We start from the raw sequence: 22,310 nt of genomic DNA, 5'->3' as shown, positions 1-22,310 counted from the left end.
GGCGCTGACCAATCAGAAGACCCGGCACTTTACGAGCACCAATCAGATGTCGGTGCATGTTTGACAAAGACTGAAAACTTTTAGGAAAACTTTGAGTCGACGACAAACGAAAGAAAGCGAAAAAAAGATAACCACAGAAACACATATTATAGCGAATACCTGTAGATATGACGCCGGTTAGCCTGCATAGATGCGAATTTCCATGTCCATCATTTCCGGCTCATCTAAATCGTGTCTCTAATTGGTGGATTAATGTAAGGCGATACGAAAAAGCTCGGCGCTCATTGGTCGATGCGGCTATCAATCGGGCATTGTTCTGGTTTGGCCTGGGCGGCTAGCAGTAGGAGCCTGATACCAGCCATGGTTCGCAGGGCTTGTGGACTGATCATTTTCAGGAGATTAAATACGGCATTAACCGCCAAACCGAAGGAAATTGAGTTCCTACTTTTGCAAACTTCCTACGGGAGCCATCACTGGACGCCGCCTAAAGGTGAGGCTGAGAGGCCTGTGCTTCCCCGAGCCTCTGGTTAGGTACAGAGCGGGAAAGGGGACGAGACAGCGACAGGGGTCATGGTGGGCAGACAACTCTCTTTAAAGACTGGGGGAATCTTTTGAACGTTGGGGGAAGCAGCAGCGCCTCCACTGAAATGGACTCCCAAGAACTGAGCCTCAGTCCGGGTGGGGAAGTCACGGCGAGCCTGACCAACCATGGGCCGCGCAAGTTCCCGCTTCAGGCATGCGCATGCGCTAAAACCCGGAACTTGCGCTGTGTCAACAATTCTCTTGACTCTCCACAGATGCTGCCTGACCTGCTGAGTATTTCCAGCATTTTCTGTTTATAATTCTCTTGACTGATCCACTGCATCTGCGGGCGGAGAGCTGGGATATTTGCCCAGCCAAGGCCTGTGAAAATCTTATGTCTGGTAAGGCCTGCTTTTACCAGCGTAAGAGTTTTTTAAAAAACAGAAATAAAATTTTATCAATAATTTTATACATTTAAAAACCTGTGAAATAAGGTAAGTTTCTTTGACCCAACCAGTCCCTGCTGAAGTTTATTATCCACGCCAACAAATATCACATTTACCCACCCTGTTCCCATATCCCTTCATCCACCCAGCGAATCTAATGTTGAATGTAGACAATGGCCTGGATTTTGCTGAGTAAAACTGACAGCAACTTCTGGCATCCGCACAGGTGCAGTTAAATGTGGAAATCCAGAAGTTTCTATCAGTGATACCGTACTCCTCCACAGAGTGCGCTGTTGCAGTCTTTGTTGATGGAATCTGCACAAAAATCACTGTCATGGTGTGAACTTAGGGTAATTACCCACTATTCTCACTCAAAAGACAGATGAAAAAATAACAGTCTGGAGTAACTGAGTTTTTAATGGCTTAGTAAGTGATAATTACTGCTGAACACCCTCTTTTTGGCCCTGAAAAAATAATTTGGAAGTGTGAAGTCTCATTCCCTCAGAAGAAAATTAATGGCCCAGAAATTCAGGTCCCAACGCGTGAGTACGCACGGGGTACTCGCATGGACCCGATGGAAGTGCCGGTTCCTTGCATGCGCGGGGAACCGGCACTTCCGATCCTCTGAACGAAGGGGTTCAGAGGTCGAACGCGTGCGCGCGGGAGTCTGCGCGTGCGCTTTGAACTTATGTTTTTTTTACAGGTTTTTCCGTGAGGGTAAGTCTTTAGATTTTAGAAATGTAAAAACCAAGCCTAAGGACTGCATTTTAAAAGGTAAGTGGTCAATTAATTAAAATTAAAACATTTTTTCCACAGGCTTGTTATTTTTAAATACTTTAAAGCAAGGTAAGTTTATTTTTAGCCCTGTTTTTTTATAAAATTACTTTTTTCAAAAATTTAAATTATTGTTTAAAATAGTTATTTAATGTAATTTATAGTTTATTTAAAAAGTGTGATTTTTTTCAAAAATTTATTTGAAGGTTAACTACTGTTTTGGGCCCTCAGCATTCATACGTTTTGACAGGTCTTTCTGTCAATCTTATGAATGGGCTTTTCCCTCCTCCGATTGGCTGCCCATGGCTCACGTGATCCCAGGGGATGCATCGCACTAACTACGCCCCTGGGACACGCCAGCACAGCGCACCAGCCTCTGGGCCAGGCCCCGGAGAGGAATTCTACACAGGCCCAGAGCTCAACTGCCGGCGCGCTAGGTAAGTGTAGGTCGGGGGGTTTGCACCCGCGGGAAGCCCCCGACCCGAATTTCTGGGCCAATGTTGCAGATTTTTAAAAAAAGAATTAAAATAATTTTTTTAATAGTTTGTGTTTTGCTCTTTTATGTTTCCCTTAATCCTATGTGTATGTCCCAATCTTTATTTTGATTCCTGTACAATGATTTAAATGTAATTTATATTTCCTGCTTTGCAGTCTGTGTCTCAGTGAGGATTCTTCAATCTGATTGGTTGAAGAGCATCCTTGCTGCTTTGCCTACTCACAGATGCTATAGATCCCCTGTAGAGGGTGCCAAATTCAAACAACCGCCAGATGACTGGAAATCTGCACTGAGAAGCCCACTTAAAGTCTGTGGGCAGCTGTACGTGAGGTGAACAGCGAAAGCTGTTCCTTCACCGCTCACAGCAAACTCCGGGCCATAGCTTCTGCCACAACCACTAATCCTGGAAGTGAATTCCACAGCCCCACAAGTCTGCGAGTAAATAAGTTCTTTTTGCTTATTGTTCTAAATCTCTTGCATTTAATCTTGTAGCTAGGGTCCCTCGTTCTAGGTCACTCAATTACTGGAAACAGTCTGCTCAACAACAACTTGTATTTATATAGTGCCTGTAATGTAGTAAAAGTCCCAAGGTGTGTCACAGGAGTATTATAAGACAAAAAATTGACACCGAGCCAAATAAGGAGAAATTAGGACAGGTGACCAAAAGCTTGGTCAAAGAGGTAGGTTTTAAGGAGCGTCTTAAAGGAGGAAAGAAGTGGAGAGGTTTAGGCAGGGAATTCCTTAGCTTGGGGCCTAGGCAACAGAAGGCATGGCCACCAATGGTTGAGCGATTATAATCAGGGATGCTCAAGAGGGCAGAATTAGAGGAACCCAGATATCTCGAGTTGTGGGGCTGGAGGAGAACGCAGAGATGGGAAGGGGTGAGGCCATGGAGGAATTTCAAAACAAGGATGAGAATTTTGAAATCAAGGCGTTGCTTAACCAGGAGCCAATGTAGGTCAGCAAGCACAGGGGTGATGGGTGAATGGGACTTGGTGCGAGTTAGGACAAGGGCAGCCATGTTTTGGATGACCTCAAGTTTACATAGGATAGAACATGGGAGGCCAGTCAGCAGTGCATTGGAATAGTCAAGTCTAGAGGTAGCAAAGGCATGGATGAGGGTTTCCGCAGCGGATGACTTGAGGCAAGGGTGGAGACAGGAATGTTACGGAGGTGGAGATAGGTGCTCCTAGTTATGCCACAGATGTGTGGTCGGAAGCTCATTTCAGGGTCAAATATGACACCAAGGTTGCAAACAGTGTGGTTCAGCCTCAGACAGATGCTAGGGAGCGGGATGGAGTCAGTGGCTAGGGAACGAAGTTTGTGGCATGGACCGAAATCAATGGTTTCGGTCTTCCCAATATTTAATTGGAGAAAATTTCTGCTTCTCCAGAACTGGATGTCGGACAAGCAGTCTGACAATTTAGACATGTCCCCCATTCTCTCTACCCTGCCCCATTATTTCATAATTTTAAACACTTCTATCATATCACCTGTAATCTGCATTGCTCTTACAAAGAAAGTTGTGGGTATTAAGAGCACTTACAAAACTGAGCTGTGTCAATTCAGGGTCTTTTAAGTCATTGCAATTTAACATTAAAGATGAACAGTCAAACACATGAAAGCTGCAACTACATTAAACTCATTAGATGTGCATAAATAAATGCAGCATTGCCACATCCCAGGAACAAATTTTAACTGTTATAGTACAAAAATGACTTCTACCAATATCCAAAGATGTATTCACTGTCAGCTCCAGTAGACGAAGGTGGATTTGAATCAAGTGTGATCATATTTATAGCTGAAGTCAATGGGAATCATGGGGAAAACTCTCCACTGGCTGGAATCCTACCTAGCACAAAGGTTGTGGTGGTTGAAGGTCAATCATCACAGCTCCAGGACATTGTTGCAGGAGTTCCTCAGGGCAGTGTCCTAGGCCCAACCATCTTCAGCTGCTTCATCAATGACCTTCCCTCCATCATAAGGTCAGAAGTGGGGATGTTTGCTGATCACTACACCGTGTTCAGTGTCATTTGCAACTGCTCAGATAATGAAGCAGTCCATGCCCGCATGCAGCAAGACCTGGACGACATTCAGGCTTGGGCTGATAAGTGGCAGGTAACATTCACGCCACACAAGTGCCAGGCAATGACTATCTCCAACAAGCGAGCGTCTAACCACTGCCTCTTAACATTCAATGGTATTACCATCGCCGAATCCCCACCATCAACATCCTGGGGGTCACTATTGATCAGAAACTTAACTGAACCAGCCACATAAATACTGTGGCAACAAGAGTAGGTCAGAGGCTAGGTATTCTGCGGCGAGTGTCTCACCTAACTCCCCAAAGCCTTTCCACCATCTATAAGGCACAAGTCAGGAGTATGATGGAATACTCTCCACTTGCTGGATGAGTGCAGCTCCAACAACACTCAAGAAGCTCAACACCATCCAAGACAAAGCAGCCCACTTCATTGGCACCCCCTCTACTACCTTAAACATTCACTCCCTCCACCACCGGCGTACTGTGGCTGCAGTGTGTACCATCTACAAGATGCACTGCAGCAACTCGCCAAGGCTTCTTCGGCAGCACCTCCCAAACCCGCGACCTCTACCACCTAGAAGGATAAGGGCAGCAGGCGCATGGGAACACCACCACCTCCAAGTTCCCCTCCAAGTCACACCATCCTGACTTGGACGTATATTGCCATTCCTTCATCGTTGCTGGGTAAAAATCCTGGAACTCCTTCCCTAGCAACACTGTGGGAGTACCTTCACCACACGGACTGCAGCGGTTCAAGAAGGTGGCTCACCACCACCTTCTCAAGGGCAACTCGGGATGGGCAATAATAAATGCTGGCTTTGCCAGCGACGCCCAGATCCCCATGAACAAATTTTTTTTTTTAATTACTTAAGAGTAGCTGGCCAATATGGTTGAAAAAGTTGGTCTAAAATTAGTCCCTCCAACATCCTAGTAACTACAGGCCGGTCAGTTTAACATCAGTGGTGGGTAAAGTTTTAGAAACAATAATCAAGGAAAAAAATTAATGGGCATTTGGAGAGATTTAAGCTAATTAAGGAAAGCCAACATGGGTTTGTAAAAGGAAGATCGTGTTTGACTAATCTAATTGAATTTTTTGGTGAAGTAACAGAGGATTGATGAAGGGAATGCAATGGATTTTGTCTACATGGATTTTCAGAAGGCATTTGACAAAGTACCACATAGAAGGCTGGTTAACAAAATTGAGGCTCGTGCACTAGGTGGGTCAGTGACAGCTTGGATAAGGAATTGGGCTTCTGGACAGAAAACAGCGAGTTGTGGTAAATGGCTGTTTTTCAGACTGGAGGATGGTAGACAGTGGTGTTCCTCAAGGGTCAGTGCTGGGGCCACTGCTTTTTTTTTTGATATATATAAATGACCTGGATATTGTAATAGAGTAGAATTTCTAAGTTTGCCGATGACACCAAACTTTGGGGGGGGGGGGGGGGGTGGCAAACAGCGATGATGACATCAATCGACTGCAGTAGGACATAGAAAGGCTAGCAGAATGGGTGGACAAGTGGCAGATGGAATTTAATACAGAGAAGTGTGAGGTGATGCATTTTGGCAGGAGGAACGGGGAGAGGCAATATACACTTAATGGCACAGTTTTAAAGAGTGTGCAGGGACAGAGGGACCTGGGAGTTCATGTGCATAGGTCCCTGAAGGTGGCAGGACCTATTGAGAAAGTGGTTAACAAAGCATATGGGATCTTGGGCTTCATAAATAGAGGTATTGAGTACATAAGTAGAGAAGTTATGCTGAATCTTTATAAAGCACTGGTTAGGCCACAACTGGAGTAATGCGTCCAGTTCTGGTCATCACACTTTAGGAAGGATGTGAATGCACTTGAGAGGGTGCAGAGGAGATTTACCAGAATGGTTCCGGGGATGGGGGATCTTGGCTACAAGGACAGGCTGGAGAAGCTTGATTTGTTTTCATTAGAGCAAAGGAGGTTGAGGGGTGATTTGATAGAGGTGTACAAGATTATGACGGGTTTGGATAGGCTAGACAGGGAAAGGCTGTTCCCACTAGTTGATGGCACAAGGACTAGGGGACACAGATTTAAGGTTTTGGGCAAGAGATACAGGGGGGACGTGAGGAAAAACTTTTTTACACAGTGAGTGGTGACCTGGAATTCGCTGCTGACGGATGTGATGGAAGTGGAGACACAATGTTTTCAAGGGGAGACTGGATAGGCACTTGAGGGAAATAAACTTGCAGGGCTACGGGGATAGAGTGGGGAATGGGACTGACTGGATTGCTCTGCAGAGAGCCAGCACGGACTCGATGGGCCGAATGGCCTCCGTCTGTGCTGTTATGACTATGAATGAGTGGATATAGGATTCCAATGTGTGTTGTAGTGGGGTTATTAGTAAATGTGATGTGCAGTTTTGTAAATGTCATATATTTTTGATGATTTCCAAGTTTACATATGACACAAAATTGGAAATTTATAAACAGTGAGGAGGATAGTTACAGACTGCGGGAGGACATAGCCTGGTGAAAGGGGCAGACACTTGGCAAATGTAATTTAATGCAGAGAAGTGTGAAGTGATTCATTTTGGTAAGAAAAAAAGAGAGGCAATATAAATTAAATGGTACAATTTTAAAGGGGTCGCAGGAACAGAGAGACCTGGGGGTGTATATACACAAATCTTTGAAGGTGTCAGGACAAGTGGAGGAGGCTGTCAAAAAGGCTTACGGGACCCTGGGCTTTATAAATAGAGGCATAGAGTACAAAAGCAAGGAAGTTATGCTAACCCTTTAGAAAACGCTGGTTAGGCCCCAGCTAGATTATTGTGTCCAGTTCTGGGCACCACACTAGGAAAGATGTCAAGGCCTTAGAGAGAGTACAGAGGAGATTTACTAAAATGGTACCGGGGATGTGGGACTTCAGTTACGTAGAGATATACTGCCCAAGATAAATGTCACCCTCCTAAGATTGATTTGTAGGCATTTGCTATTCATAGAAATCAAAAATCTGTCAGTCAAGATTCTTCATGGTAGTAGACAAGATAATAAAAATTGAGTTTTTAATAATTATTTATACTGCATAATTGCTCACTGGGACGGTTGCCTAAGGACATTGTCTAATATGTCTGTATCTTTTTTAAGGGCATGTTGATCCAGGTGAGGATGACCTTCAAACTGCACTTCGTGAAACTGAGGAAGAAGCAGGACTAAAAAGCAAGGATTTTAATGTGCTTGATGGGTACAAAAAAGAAATGATATACAAAGTGAAGAGTATACCAAAAACTGTTATCTATTGGCTGGCAGAACTAAAGGACTATAACGTAGAAATAAAACTCTCTGATGAGCACCAGGCATTCTGCTGGTTAAATGTGGATGAGGCCTGTGAACTTGCTCAATATAAAGAAATGCAGGAAGCACTGAGAGAAGCTCATCAGTTCATCTCCACAAATAAATAAGACCAGGTTCTTTGAAAAGAAAAAGGGCCTGGATTGTTTTATTAAAGATTTGAAGGTTTCTTCCCACCCGTTCCTCCCCTTCTACTTTTCTCTTGAAACTTCAAGGCGTTGACTCAATATTATTCCACCAGTCGTTCAATAGCTTGCTCAAGTAATTCTTCACGTGTGAGCCTGGACCTTGAATGTTGGCAGGCAACAGAATGGAAGCATGTCCTGTCCTTGCCAAATTACCACACACATTTTCCAGCAGGACTCACCGGATACTAACCAGGGACAGGAACCTGAGCTGGTGAATGCTTGAAGAAAGAACTTATATTTATACTAGCTGGAGTACCCGGCGTTGCCGAGGGAACTGAAGAACCCGCTGACATGTTTATAAAACTGTTGGGATTGAAGAACTCTTCCTAAGAACCCAAGAGGTGGTTGTTTAACTTAGTTAATACTCTGGCTTCAGGCAAAGATTCACCCTAATCAAGTTGATTTCACCTCTGCAGAGCTACCCGATAAGGACAAGGATCCAATCCTCTTTGATGTGTTAAAAAATATGATTCATGGTCCTTGTGGGCGACACAACCCTTCTTCTCCCTGCATGAAAAACAATGAATGTACAAAAGGGTACCCAAAGCCACTCTGCGAACAAACTCAGCATAGGGATGATGGCTATCCTTTGTACAGGAGAAGGGGCAAAGAGAATGGAGGTTTCAGCACTGAAATAAGAATGCGAAATCAGCATTCTGGTGAGTCCGGTCAACCTGGTCAGTCAAATCAGACAAGACAGCAAGGACAGCCATTGGAAGTTGACACCCGTTGGATTGTTCCTTATTGTTGAAGCATAGTCACTGTTGCAATGTAGGCAAACACGGCAGCCAATTTGCACACAGCAAGGTCACACAAAGAGCAGTGAGCTAACTCACCAGATACTCTGTTTTAGTGATGTCGGTAGAGGGATAAATATTGGCTAGGACACCGGGGAGAACTCCCCTGCTCTTCTAGAATTGTGATGTGGAGTCTTACATCCACCTGAGAGGGCAGATGTGGCCTCGGTTTAACATGTCATCTGAAAGAGGGCACATCCGACAGGACAACATTCCCTCATTACTGCACTGAAGTGCCAGCCGAGAACCCACAGCCATCTGACTCGGCAGCAAAAGTGCTAACACTGAGCCAAGGCTGACACCAGCAAAAGCTGGTAATTATTCACTCGTCTCACTTGTTTGTGGAACCTTGCTGTGCACAAATTGACTGCCACATTTACTTACAAAACAACAGTACTTCATTGGCTGTAAAGTACTTCAGGTTATCCAGAGGACGTGAAAGGTGCTATATAGAAACATAGGAGCAGGAGTAGGCCATTCGGCCCCTCAAGCCCTGCTCCGCCATTCAATGCGATCATGGCTGATCATCCAAATTCAGTGCCTTGTCCCTGCTTTCTCCCCATATCCCTTGATCCACTTAGCCTTAAGAAATATATCTAACTCCTTCTTGAATATATTTAATGAATTGGCCTCAACTGTCTTCTGTGGTAGAGAATTCCACAGGTTCACCACTCTCTGGGTGAAGAAATTCCTCCTCATTTCAGTCATAAATGGCTTACCCCTTATCCTTAGACTGTGACCCCGTTTCTGGGCTGCCCCGCCATCGGGAACAGCCTTCCTGCATCTAGTCTGTCTAGTCCTGTTAGAATTTTATAAGTTTCAATGAGATCCCCTCTCATTCTTCTAAACTCTAGCGAATATAAGCCCAAGTGACTCAATCTCTCTTCATACGTCATTCCTGCCATCCCAGGTATCAGTCTGGTGAATCTTCGCTGCACTCCCTCCATGGCAAGAACATCCTTCCTTAGATAAGGCGACCAAAACTGCACACAATACTCAAGGTGTGGTCTCACCAAGGCCTTGTACAACTGCAGCAAGACACCCATGCTCCTGTACTCGAATCCTCTCGCTATGAAGGCCAACATACCATTTGCCTTCTTAACCACCTGCTGCAGCTGCATGCTTACTTTCAGCAACTGGTGCACAAGGACACCCAGGTCTCATTGCTCTTCCCCTTTTCCCAATCTATTGCCATTCAGATAATAATCTGCCTTCCTGTTTTTGCCACCAAAGTGGATAACCTCGCATTTATCCACATTATACTGCATCTGCCCAATCGCCCAACCTGTCCAAATTGTACTGGAGTTTCTCTGCATCCTCCTCACAGCACACACCCACCCAGCTTTGTGTCATCTGCAAACTTGGAGATATTACATCTAGTTCCCTCGTCTAGATCATTAATATATATTGTGAATAACTGGGGTCCTAGCACCGATCCCTGCGGTACCCCACAAGTCACTGCCTTCCACTCGGAAAAAGACCCGTTTATTTCAACTCTTTGTTTCCTGTCTGCCAACCAGTTCTCTATCCAAGTCAGTACCTTACCCCCAATCCCATGTGCTTTAGCTTTGCACGCCAATCTCTTATGCTGGACCTTATCGAAAGCCTTCTGAAAGTCCAAATACACCACATCCACTGGTTCTCCCTTATCTATTCTACCAGTTACATCCTCAAAAAATTCCAGTAGATCAGTCAAGCATGATTTACCTTTTGTAAATCCATGTTGACTTTGTCCGATCCTGTCACTGTTTTCCAAGTGCTCTGCTATTACATCTTTTATAATGGACTCTAGCATTTTTCCCCACTACCGATGTCAGGCTTAGTGGTCTAGAATTCCCTGTTTTTTCTCTACCAACTTTTTTAAATAGTGGGGTTACATTAGCTACCCTCCAATCCATGGGTACTGTTCCAGAGTCTATAGAATTTTGGAAGATGACCAGCAATGTATCTACTATTTCTAGGGCCACTTCTTTAAGTACCCTAGGATGTAGATTATCAGGCCCTGGGGATTTATCGGCCTTCAATCCCATCAATTTCCCTAACACCATTTCCCTACAAATACTGATTTCATTCAGTTACTCCCTCTCATTAGACCCTATGTTCCCCGACATCTCTGGGAGTTTATTTGTGTCCTCCTTTGTGAAGACAGAACCAAAGTATGTATTTAATTGGTCTGCCATGTCTTTGTTCCCCATTATAAATTCCCCTGATTCTGACTGCAAGGGACCTATGCTTGACTTCACCAATCTTTTTCTCTTCACATATCTATAGAAGCTTTTACAGTCAGTTTTTATGTTCCCTGCAAGCTTACTCTCATACTCTATTTTCCCCCTCTTAATTAATCCCTTTGTCCTCCTTTGCTGAATCCTGAACTGCTCCCAATCCTTAGGTTTGCTACTTTTTCTTGCCAATTTATATGTCCTCTCCTTAGATCTTATGCTATCCCTAATTTCCCTTGTTAGCCAATGTTGAGTCACCTTTTTTGTTTTATTTTTATGCCAAACAGGGATGAACAAATTCTGTAGTTCTGCCTATTCACCGTCAACCCTTTAAGTAACATTCCCCAATCCATCCTAGCCAACTCGCGCCTCATACCATCGCAGTTTCCTTTATTTAAATTCAGTACCCAAGTCTCTGAATCAACTACTTCACTCTCCATCTTAATGAAGAATTCTATCATATTATGATCGCTCCTCCCCAAGGGGCCTCGCACAGCATGATTGTTAATTAATCCTTTCTCATTACATAATACCCAGTCTAAGATGGCCTGATCTCTAGTTGGTTCCTCAACATATTGGCCCAGGAAACCATCCCGTATACACTCTAGGAATTCCTCTTCTGCAGTATTGTTACTAATTTGGTTAGACCAATCTATATGTAGATTAAAGTCACCCATGATAACTGCTGTGCGCTTATTGCATGCATCTCTAATTTTCCATTTAATGCCATCCCCAACCTCAGCATTACTGTTTGGGGGTCTGTATACAACTCACACTAACGTTTTCTGCCCCTTGGTATTTCTCAGCTCTACCCATACAGATTCCACATCATCAGAGCTAACATCCTTCTTTACTATTGTGTAATCTCTTTAACCAGCAATGCTACCCCACCGCCTTTTCATTTTTGCCTGTCCTTCCTGAATATTGAATACCCCTGGATGTTGAATTCCCAGCCTTGGTCACCCTGGAGCCATGTCTCCGTAATCCCAATTACATCATATCCGTTTACATCTATTTGTGCAGCTAATTCATCCACCTTATTACGAATGCTCCTCGCATTAAAACACAAAGCCTTCAGGCTTGTTTTTTTAACACTCTTAGACCTTTTAGAATTATTGTTTGCCGCGGCCATGTTTGATTTACACCCTTGATTTCTCTGACTTCCACTTTTGCTTTTCTTCTTGTCTTTTGCTTCTATCCTTGCTTCCCTTTCCTCTGTCTCCCTGCACAGGCTCCCAACCCCCTGCCATTTTAGTTGAAACCCTCCCCAACAGCACTAGCAAACACTCCCCCTAGGACATCGGTCCCGGTCCTGCCCAGGTGCAAACCGTCCAGTTTGTACTGGTCCCTTCTCCCCCAAAATCTGTTCCAATGTCCCAGGAATTTGAATCCCTCCCCCTTGCACCATTCTTCTAGCCACGTATTCATCTGAAATATCCTTCTATTTCTACTCTGACTAGCACGTGGCACTGGTAGCAATCCTGAGATTACTACCTTTGAGGTCCTATTTTTTCATTTACCTCCTAACTCCCTATATTCAGCTTTTAGGACCTCATCCCACTTTTTACATATACCATTGGTACCTATATGCACCACGACAACTGGCTGTTCACCCTCCCCCTCCAGAATGCCCTGCAGCCGCCCTGAGACTTCCTTGACCCTTGCAGCAGGGAGGCAACATACCATCCTGGAATCTTGTTTGCGGCCGCAGAAACGCCTATCTATTCCCCTTACAATAGAATCCCCTATCACTATAGCTCTCCTGCTCTTTATCCTCCCGTCCCGTGCAGCAGAACCACCCATGGTGCCAGGAAGTTGGTTGCTGCTGCCTTCCCCCGATAAGCCATCCTCCCCAACAATATCCAAAGCGGTATATCTGTTTGAGAGGGGGATGGCCACAGGGGACCCCTGCACTACCTGTCTGCACCTACTACTCTGCCTGGCTTTCCTGCCTTTGCAGCCTTTACCTGCGGTGTGACCAACTGATTAAACGTGATATCCACGATATCCTCAGCATCGCGAATGCTCCAGTATGTATCCATTCGCAGCTTCAGCGCCGCAATGCGGTCTGCCAGTAGCTGCAGCTGGATACACTTCCTGCACACATGGTCGTCAGGGACACAGGAAGTGTCCCTGATTTCCCACATAGTGCAGGAGGAGCATGCCTCGGGGCCAAGCTTTGCTGCCATGACTTACCCTTTAATTAATTTAAATTAAATCAATACCACCAATTATACTACAATTAAATGATATACTCAAGGGCTCTTGTTTCCTAGCACTCCCCGCTACACAACAGAGACCTTAGAAAGTATAACCACAAAATTAAGACCTTCTAAACTTTATAAACTATGAACCTAAACTGTCAAACTATAGAGTAGTATAAGTACTCACCCAATCAGCTGCTTCCTCCTGCCCGCGTCACATTTTGAATCGTGACGTGGCTCTGGAACGCCGCCGCCGGTCTGCGTGATTGGTAAGCCTCTGTAAAAAAAGCCCGCGAAAGTGAGTTTAAATACTCACTGAACCTCCGCTCTCACCACTCCCGACAATGACCTGTGAAAAAAAGCCCACGAAAGTGAGTTTAAATACTCACTGAACCTCCGCTCTCACCGCTCCCGACAATGGCATGGTCAGTGCAACTTCTTTGTTTTCAGAGCGTTAGTTTGCCAGTCTTCCTGCAGCTGATTCCTTGGGCTGCCTATCTCGACATTTCCTGGGTTTGAACATATGAAATGCTTGTGCCCCTCAAAGCCTCTTTGAGGTCCCTGCACAACCTGAGATTGACTTTCTGTGTTACCTCCTCACTCTGTTCATTAGTTCCTAATCGTACTGCATTATTTTCAGCTAGAACTGTAGAAGAAAGCTCTCCCCAACCAAACCCTTCCTAATATGCAGTATTTCATAGTTAACACACTTTTCATCTGCACTGAAAACAAATATTCAATGATGTTGTGAAACCAAATGAAAATTATTTGTGGTGATTTACATCACAAATGTCCAAATGGACATACTTGCTGACAATTTGGAGAATACAGGAAATATTCCAGTCCTAAAGACGGTTTTTATAAATGCTTAAATACACTTTTCATTTATGTTGGGAGGGGAAAGTGAAGCTCTATTTAACACTACTGATCTAAATTCTTCATGAACTGTTTAGAATGCAGTTTGTCACATAAGTATACAGTCTTTAACCATTTTAACGTTTTAAAAAGTGCAGCACAATTTGTTAATACCAAGATCTTCCATAAGCGAACTTCAACAAACTAGCTTCGCACCAAGATTCTGTTGTATGTGCTTAGAATAGTTGGAGGAGTAGCAATTTAAACAAAAACGTTATTGTTCAAACCTAGTCAGTTTCAAAAGATATTTTATCATCTAATTATATGTGTTAATAAAGGGGAAAATGGTTTCACTGTTTTCTTTGATTTATTTTTCTCTGCATTATTTTTATTATTTTTCATTATATCTGTATTCAGCATGTTTTCTTCCTTCTGCTTTGATTAGATTATCCCTCCCCCCCACCCCCCTTCATCTCCACTGATCATCTGGTCACAAAGCTTGTCATTAATAGATTCCTCCATTTTGTTTACCAATGCTATAAGCAGCAGAAAACGCAGCTTGTGGAACTCAACTTGTCACTGCTTGAACAGACACTTCAACTTATTGTCCCTTTCTACTTTCCAGCACTAAGCCTATATTTTTATCTAATTTAGTTCATTTGCCTATAATTCTGTTTACTTTATCATTAAAAGCAGTATCGAATGGATTTCCATAAATTTGCTTGTATAAAAGCAAAATACTGCGGCTGCTGGAAATCTGAAATAAAAACAAAATGCTGGAAGCACTCAGCAGGTCAGGCAGCATCTGTGGAGAGAGAAACAGAGTTAACGTTTCAGGTCGATGACTTCATCAGAACTGGAAAAAGTTGGAGATGGAACAGGTTTTTAAGCAAGTGTGGGGGCAGGGAAAGGAGGAGGGGAGGAAAGAACAAAAGGGAAGGTCTGTGATGGGATGGAAGGCAGGAGAGATTTAAGAGACAAAAGGGATGATGGTGCAAGGCAAAAGGAGATGGTAATGAGACAAGTTAAGAGACAAAAGATGACTAGATGAAGTGTAAATGGCAATGGCAGAATGATCGACAGCTGCCATGTGACTGAAAAAAAGATAGGGGCAGAGGTTATGGTCTGAACTTGCTTGTATTTTGGGGTACATATATTTCCCATGCGTATCCACAAAGTATTTCGTAACTCCTAAAACATGATTGTTGAAGATCCTGCTCTGAATGGACCTGGCTGTTTATATTTCTTATTCTGCTGGTTTTACCGTTTAAATTTTGCACGTGTTGCAGTTCGCAAGGGTGTTCTCAGCCCGATCCTTCTTTGGTGGATTTAGGATTTATCCAGTAATGCGGGTGCACTGCTGAGAATAGACCTTTCCAAATTTGCAGACCTATAAAATTCAAATAAAAGGAAACAGCAGAATAACAAATAAGTGCAAATTGAAACTGAGGTGCCAGGCTTTGTGGATCGGATAGCTGGAGCTTGTGATTTATCGGACATAATTTGAACATCCCAGCTGTATGATATTTAGTTGAAAGTTGTAAAAACGTTTAAAATGCTCTTGGGGATTTTTCCTTCTGCCAATATTTATTAATTGGTTTAAAATTTCCTGGTTTGTTTCTCAGTTAAGTGTCCTAAACTTAAATAAAGGCAATTACAAAGGTTTGAAGACAGAGTTGGCTAAAGTGGACTGGGAAAATAGATTAAAGGGTAAGACGGTAGATAAGCAGTGGCAGACATTTAAGGAGATATTTCATAACTCTCAGCGAAGGTTTATTCCAGTGAGAAAGAAAGACTGTACGGGAAGGTTGAACCATCCGTGGCTAACTAAGGAAGTTATGGATGGTATCAAATTGAAAGAAAAGGCATACATTGTTGCGAAGATTAGTGGTAGGCCAGAGGATTGGGACATTTTTAGAAACCAGCAAAGGATGACTAAAAATGGTTTTTTTAATTATGAAACTAAGTTAGCAAAAAATATAAAAACAGACAGTAAGAGCTTCTATATCTATCTATTCTTTATATATATAAAGCGGTCGATCTGTCTGTCATTCCGTCTGTCTGTATTGTATAAACTCAAAAGTTATAGAGCGTACCTACACATGTGTTACATCGAAAGAAAGCTTACGATTCCAGAACCGTCATAAGCGTATTTACGTTTCGGCGAGACAAAAATTGCGCCCGCGGTATCCAAAAAACGTTCAACATTCCGCTCATTATCCGCTCATTAGCATCGAGTGACGTCGAGGTCGACCAATCGTACGGTCGAGCGACCCGACGGTCGACCAATCGCTGTGTGGCGGGGGCGGGTTCCTGGCGCTTGCGGGCGAGCCCTCCTAGAGTCGAGTGATGGGACGATTGACCAATCCTACGCTTCGGTGACCTGACGGCCGACCAATCGGTGCGTGTGTGGGCGGGCCTTATCATTCTGAACCGAGGTGAGTCGCCGCCATCTTGATTCCAAACTTTTCATTTCTTTTTCCCGCTTTCTGCGTCTTTAAAAAAAAAGTTGCTTTCAAAACACATATTGTTTTTAAAAAAAGTTAATTACTTTCTAAATCTTTTATCTAATCTCATTAATTTTCCTACCTTTCCCTGTTTTTGCAGGTAGGCCTCGAAGCCTGGGCTTCTGTTGCCAGCCATGCTGGACCCTAGGCAATTGTTTTGTGGCAAGCTCCTCCCACCCCTCACCCGCCACCGCCACCCCCCGCCGCCCCCCCGGCTGGGCCCGATTCCGAACCAGCAGCCAGCCATCTTGGTAAAGGCTGGCTGGGCTCACTGCAACCTCCTTGCACTTCATTCGGGGGGGGGGGGGGGGGCGGGGCTCGAGAGGGGAGGGGGAGCGGAGAGGGTTACCCCGGCAACCGGGCTCGCCAGACGCAATCGGCCGCTCAGGCCCAGGCCCGGAGATTGGGAGGCGGAGAGGGGAGGAGGGTTACCAAGGCAACCGGTCCCGGCCAGCCGCAATCGGCCATCTCAGGCCCGGAGATCGGGAGGCGGAGAGGGGAGGAGGGTTACCAAGGCAACCGGGCCCGGCCAGCCGCAATCGGCCGTCTCAGGCCCGGTCTCGGGAGGGCGGGGCTCGGGCTCACCGGGGCGCTGCGCTCGGCATGTCAGTGCGTGGGGCGGCACGGAGCTCAGCAGAGCCATCGCCTGCAGTGGGGAGAGGGTCTGCTGGCTCCCCCACTCCCTTTCTCCCCCCCTCCTTCCCCCACCTCCTCCACCTCTCCTCCTCCCCTCCCCTCTCCCGCTCCCCTCCTCTCCCACTCCCTCCCTCCCCCCTCCCCTTCGTACCCCCTCCCCTCCCTCCTCACCCCCTCCCCTTCCTCCTTCCTCCCCCCCTCCCATCCCCCTCCCTCCCCCCTCCCATCCCCCTCCCTTCCCCCCCTCCCCTTCCCCTCCCCTTCCCCCCAGTCGCGCTCTTTCTCACCCCCTTCCCCCCTCCTTTCCCCCCTTCCCCTTCCCCCCTCCTTCCACCCCCTCCTTCCCCCTTCCCAGTCGCTCTCTCTCTTCCCCCCGTCGCTCGCTCTCTTCCCCCCCAGTCGCTCTCTCTTCCCCCAGTCGCTCTCTCTCTTAACCCCCAGTCGCTCTCTCTCTTCCCCCCGTCGCTCCCTCTATTCCCCCCCCAGTCGCTCTCTCTCTTCCCCCCCAGTCGCTCTCTCTTCCCCCCCAGTCGCTCTCTCTCTTCCCCCCCAGTCGCTCTCTCTCTTCCCCCCCAGTCGCTCTCTCTTCACCCCCCCAGTCGCTCTCTCTCTTCCCCCCCCAGTCGCTCTCTCTCTTCCCCCCCGTGTCGCTCTCTCTCTTCCCCCCCCGTGTCGCTCTCTCTCTTCCCCCCCAGTCGCTCTCTCTCTTCCCCCCCAGTCGCTCTCTCTCTTCCCCCCCAGTCGCCCTCTTCCCCCCCAGTCGCTCTCTCTCTTCCCCCCCAGTCGCTCTCTCTCTTCCCCCCCAGTCGCTCTCTCTCTTCCCCCCCAGTCGCTCTCTCTCTTCCCCCCCAGTCGCTCTCTCTTCCCCCCCAGTCGCTCCCTCTCTTCCCCCCCCAGTCGCTCCCTCTCTTCCCCCCCCAGTCGCTCTCTCTCTTCCCCCCCCAGTCGCTCTCTCTCTTCCCCCCCCAGTCGCTCTCTCTTCCCCCCCCAGTCGCTCTCTCTCTTCCGCCCCAGCCGCTCTCTCTCTTCACCCCCCCAGTCGCTCTCTCTCTTCCCCCCCGTCACTCTCTCTCTTCCCCCCCGTGTCGCTCTCTCTCTTCCCCCCCGTGTCGCTCTCTCTCTTCCCCCCAGTCGCTCTCTCTCTTCCCCCCCAGTCGCTCTCTCTCTTCCCCCCCAGTCGCTCTCTCTCTTCCCCCCCAGTCGCTCTCTCTCTACCCCCCCAGTCGCTCTCTCTCTTCCCCCCCAGTCGCTCTCTCTCTTCCCCCCCCAGTCGCTCTCTCTCTTCCCCCCCCAGTCGCTCTCTCTCTTCCCCCCCAGTCGCTCTCTCTCTTCCAACAACAACATGCCCTCGAAAAAGCCTCGGCACCGCCAGGCACTCCAGCTAGTCTCTATATATATAAAAGGATTCATCTGTCTGTCTGTCTGTCTATCTGTCTGTCCTTCGGTGTGTCTGTCCGGCTATACACTTTCAAGTTATAGAGCGTACCTACGCGTGCGTTACGTCCAAAGAAAGCTTACCATTCCAGGACGGTCGTAAGCATATTTACTTTTCGGTCGGACAAAAATTGTTCACGCGTTATACAAAAAACCTTCAAAATTAAACTCATTATCTGCTAATTACCATTGATTGACTGACGTCAAGGTCGACCAATCCTGTGCCGTCATGATTGACCAATCCTACAGTTCAGTCACCTGATGGTTGGCCAATCGGTGTGTGTGTGGGCGGGACTAATCGTTTTCATCTCAGGGATCTGGCAGCCATTGCTTCAACTACTTCCAGCTCAAAATCTGCTAATCCAGCTTCTAAAAAGTTAGTATCTCTTATAAAAATAACATAAGATTTACTAAAAACGTTTTATAAGTACTTTCACTTTCATCTTTCAAGGTATTAAAAGGTAGAAATGTTGCCCGGCAGCAGATTCACAGAGGGACACAGTGACAGGCCCGAAAGCCTGGGACTCGATTTAAACCGCCCGACCCAAAACAGCCCTGGCAACGTGGGGCCCCCCCAGCTAGTTATCTATCTATCTATATATATAAACGGATCGATCTGTCTGTCTGTCCTCTGGTGTGCGTCTGTCCGGCTATGCACTCGAAAGTTATAGAGCGTACCTACGCGTGCGTTACGTCGGAAGAAAGCTTACCGTTCCAAAACGGTCGTAAACGTATTGACGTTTCGGCTGGACAAAAATTGCGCCCGCAGTATCCAAAAAACGTTCAAAATTCCGCTCATTAGCATCTCATTATCCGCTCATTAGCGATAGAGTGACCTCGAGGTTGACCAATCGTACGCCATGTTCCTAGCGCGTGCGGGCGGGCCCTCCTACAGTCGAGTGACGGGACGATTGACCAATCCTACGTTTCGGTGACCTGCTGGTCGACCAATTGGTGCGTGTGTGGGCGGGCCTTATCGTTCTGAACCGAGGTGAGTCGCCGCCATCTTGATTCTAAACTTTTCATTTCTTTTTCCCGCTTTCTGCGTCTTCAAAAAAAAAGTTGCTTTTAAAACACATAGGCCTAGAAATTCAGTATAGCCACTTTTGGGGCGCTAAAGTCGGGCGGCCGCTAAAGTTTGCGCCCGGCGCAAAGTCGCGCCCCCTTCGCCGATATTCAGTCGCATCGCCCCAGGAGGTTGCTGCTGCGCTAAAACAGGCGATGCACGACTATCTTTAGGCGCTAAGCCGGCGGTGCTGAGCGATAGCCCCGAGGCCGGGCGCAGCGCCGGTGCGGCGAGTTCTTGATTGACGGCAGACACTCTGGCGCCAGTCAGCTCTTAAAGGGGGAGGGTCGATTTGTTTGCTTGCCATGCCCTGCACACTGCAGCCCTCAACCTAGGCCTGACCACTTCAGCTTCACCTGCACAACGCCCAGGGCTATGGAGAAGGCCAGGGAGAGAGCGCAGCGCTTCAGCGACGGTGACCTGAGGCTGCTGGTTGGCGGAGTGGAGCGCAGGCGCCATGTTCTGTTTCCAGAAGGTGGCAAGAGGCCGCTGCCCAGCGCCTACCGGAAAGCCTGGAGGGAGGTCTCCAACAGGGTGTCTTCCAACAGCGTGGTTGCCAGGACTCCTGTGCAATGCCGGAAGAAGTTCAACGACCTCACTCGGGTTGTCAGGGTGAGTACCCTTTCCAGTGTCCTCCTCATCCTTGCATGTGCACCTCACTTTATGGGCAAAGGGACCTGAAAGCCCTAATGGCCAGCCCTCATCCAGCAGCTATGGGACTGGCATGAAAATCACTTGCACATTCAGCACTTTACACACTGTACAAGCTCTTCGACCATGGGAGGCAGTGCAGACAAGATCAGGGCTACACACTGTTCAAGCTATTCGACCATGGGAGGCAGTGCAGACAAGATCAGGGCTACACACTGTTCAAGCTATTCGACCATGGGAGGCAGTGCAGACAAGATCAGGGCTACACACTGTACTTAGAGGCCGTCCTTTCTCTTGCAGGCCAAGGTGGCGCACAACCGGCGCAACCGAACTGAGACCGGGGGAGGCCGTCCTGACCTCAAAGAGCTCTCCGACCTCGACCAGCGTGTGGAGCGCATTATGGCAGGCCGGCTGATTGGCCCCGTCGCCAGTGGAGATGCCGACCCTGTTCTGGGCACCAATGGTAAGGGCATCACCTTTTGGACCTCTCTCGTTCCACTTGCGCATGAGATCACCATCCTTTGCCACTGTCCGACCAATGCGGTGAATGGCAGCACTCATGCCTCCCTCGCTGCCGCCCTGTCCTCACTCTAAAGCTACTCTTGTGCCTTCCTGCTTTCAGATGGTGAATCGCCAGGTGAGGAGGCGGGCCCTCAAGCTGCCACTGTCAGCCCTTCGGAAGACGAGGAGGAGGAAGAGGAAGCCGGCCCATCAGTGCCACCCTCAGCCGCGCCAGCCCATGGCGATGTAGGGGACACGTCTTCCCTGGAGGGGAGCCGGGGGGAAGGGTCGGAGGAGAGTGAAGCTCCGGGGCCCAGCGGCCTGCAGCAACGCGGGAGGGGTGGGGAAGCTCGGCGGATTTCTCCCCAGAGGGTGAGTGCGGCCTCCAGTCCTGCGACGGTCAGCGCAGAGGAGGTGCGCCTCCTAGAGGAAATGGCCGTCCAGGCTGAGCGCAGGCACACTGAGCTCATGGCTGCAGTGGCAAGGATGCCTGACTCCATAGAGTCTCTGTCAAGGAGTGTGCAGCAATTCAGAGCAGCACAGGCCAGGAGTCTGCAACAATTCAGTGCAGCACAGGCCAGGAGTCTGGAACAATTCAGTGCAGCACAGGCCAGGAGTCTGCAGGACTTCGCGGCAGCACAGTCGGCTTCTAGCCAAGTGCTCAGTCGTGCCGTCCATTCACTGGCTGGTGTCATGCGGACACAGACCAGGGCCACACGGGCGCTAACTGCTGCCAGCCTCGCTGGATCAGCCAGGCATCGCCAGGGCACCCGCCGCACAGCAGCAGCCCAGCAGTCTGTCCTTCAGCTGTTTGCTGCGCATGCTGCAGTGCTGGCCCGTGCGAGTGCCACTGTATCAGGCGACCAGCGAGCACCTGCGATCTGCCAGGTTGGCACCATTCCTGCAGCCGACACTGCCACTCCGCCATTGCAGCTGCCACGAGCCGCTGGACAGACTGCTGCCGCCCAAGCAGAGTTGCAGCAGTCAGCAGCCGGCCACTCCAAGGCCAGAGCTGGTGCAGGCCGACCCCCAAGGGCATCTGCCGTCACGCCATCTGCCCCTCAGCAGCCTTCCCCCAGCCTTGCTGCAGCCACTGGGCTCCCATTGAGGAGGAGCTGCAGGGCGGGCAGGGGCCAGGCAAGGATGCGAAAGGCATCGCCCTTGCAGGGCAAAAAGTAGAAGGTATGCTCAAATGCCTGTTGTGTTTTTGTAAGGCCGAGACTGGTGTCTTTCTTTCTTTTTGTAAGGCCGAGACTGGTAGCTTTGTGTTTTTGGAGGGGCCTTCTCCACATGAGCATGTAATGTGGGAAGGGCAGAGGTTTTCAATAAATTATTGTGGTTAAATTGCAGTGTGCATGGTTTTTTGGTTAAGTCCTGGTTGCCCTGCTCGGCTGAGGGCTTGTGGAGCGGCTACATTCATCTGCTGACATTGGCACAAGCCATTCCCTGAGAGGGGGCCGAGAACCGACGTTCAATAAGCCGGCGACGGGCGGCCCTTGCACTTTGTGCCTCCCTCCTGTGCTGGTCCTCCTCCTCCTCCTCCTCCTCCTGAGGTGGTCCTCCAATCTCTGGTGGCAGTGCCTGAGTCCTGCGGATAGCCAGGTTGTGCAGCATGCAGCAAACGACCACGAAATGGGAGACTCGCTCCGGCG

The 22,310-nt window shown here is 47.9% G+C and overlaps 2 protein-coding genes across 2 annotated transcripts in view; one reads left to right on the top strand and one right to left on the bottom strand.

The window, feature by feature from the left end:
* Positions 1–330, bottom strand: part of LOC147123495 (kinesin-like protein KIF24) — a 148,885-nt gene extending 148,555 nt beyond the window's left edge. Inside the window, exon 1 of the mRNA XM_085973765.1 lies at positions 160–330. The gene's annotated coding sequence lies outside the window, so the exon portion shown is untranslated. The remainder of the gene's footprint in view (positions 1–159) is intronic.
* Positions 286–14,213, top strand: nudt2 (nudix (nucleoside diphosphate linked moiety X)-type motif 2). The gene is made up of 2 exons (XM_085973786.1): positions 286–490; positions 7,397–14,213. The coding sequence occupies exons 1-2, from the start codon at positions 292–294 to the stop codon at positions 7,708–7,710; spliced, it is 513 nt and encodes a 170-aa protein (XP_085829912.1). The 5' UTR covers positions 286–291; the 3' UTR covers positions 7,711–14,213.
* The last annotated feature ends 8,097 nt before the right edge of the window (positions 14,214–22,310 follow it).

The sequence above is a fragment of the Somniosus microcephalus genome, chromosome 2, assembly GCF_052327205.1.
Source record: "Somniosus microcephalus isolate GS21.2 chromosome 2, FLI_Smic_1.0, whole genome shotgun sequence".
In the NCBI taxonomy this organism is placed as follows: Eukaryota; Metazoa; Chordata; class Chondrichthyes; order Squaliformes; family Somniosidae; genus Somniosus; species Somniosus microcephalus.
This window is presented reverse-complemented; position numbering and strand designations above follow the sequence as displayed.

Excerpts from the sequence above, each read along its gene's own strand:
- nudt2 (XM_085973786.1), top strand. The coding sequence starts at position 292 with ATGCGGCTATCAATCGGGCATTGTTCTGGTTTGGCCTGGGCGGCTAGC. Across the intron at positions 491-7,396 it reads TCACTGGACGCCGCCTAAAG|GGCATGTTGATCCAGGTGAG; the intron begins GTGAGGCTGAGA and ends ATCTTTTTTAAG.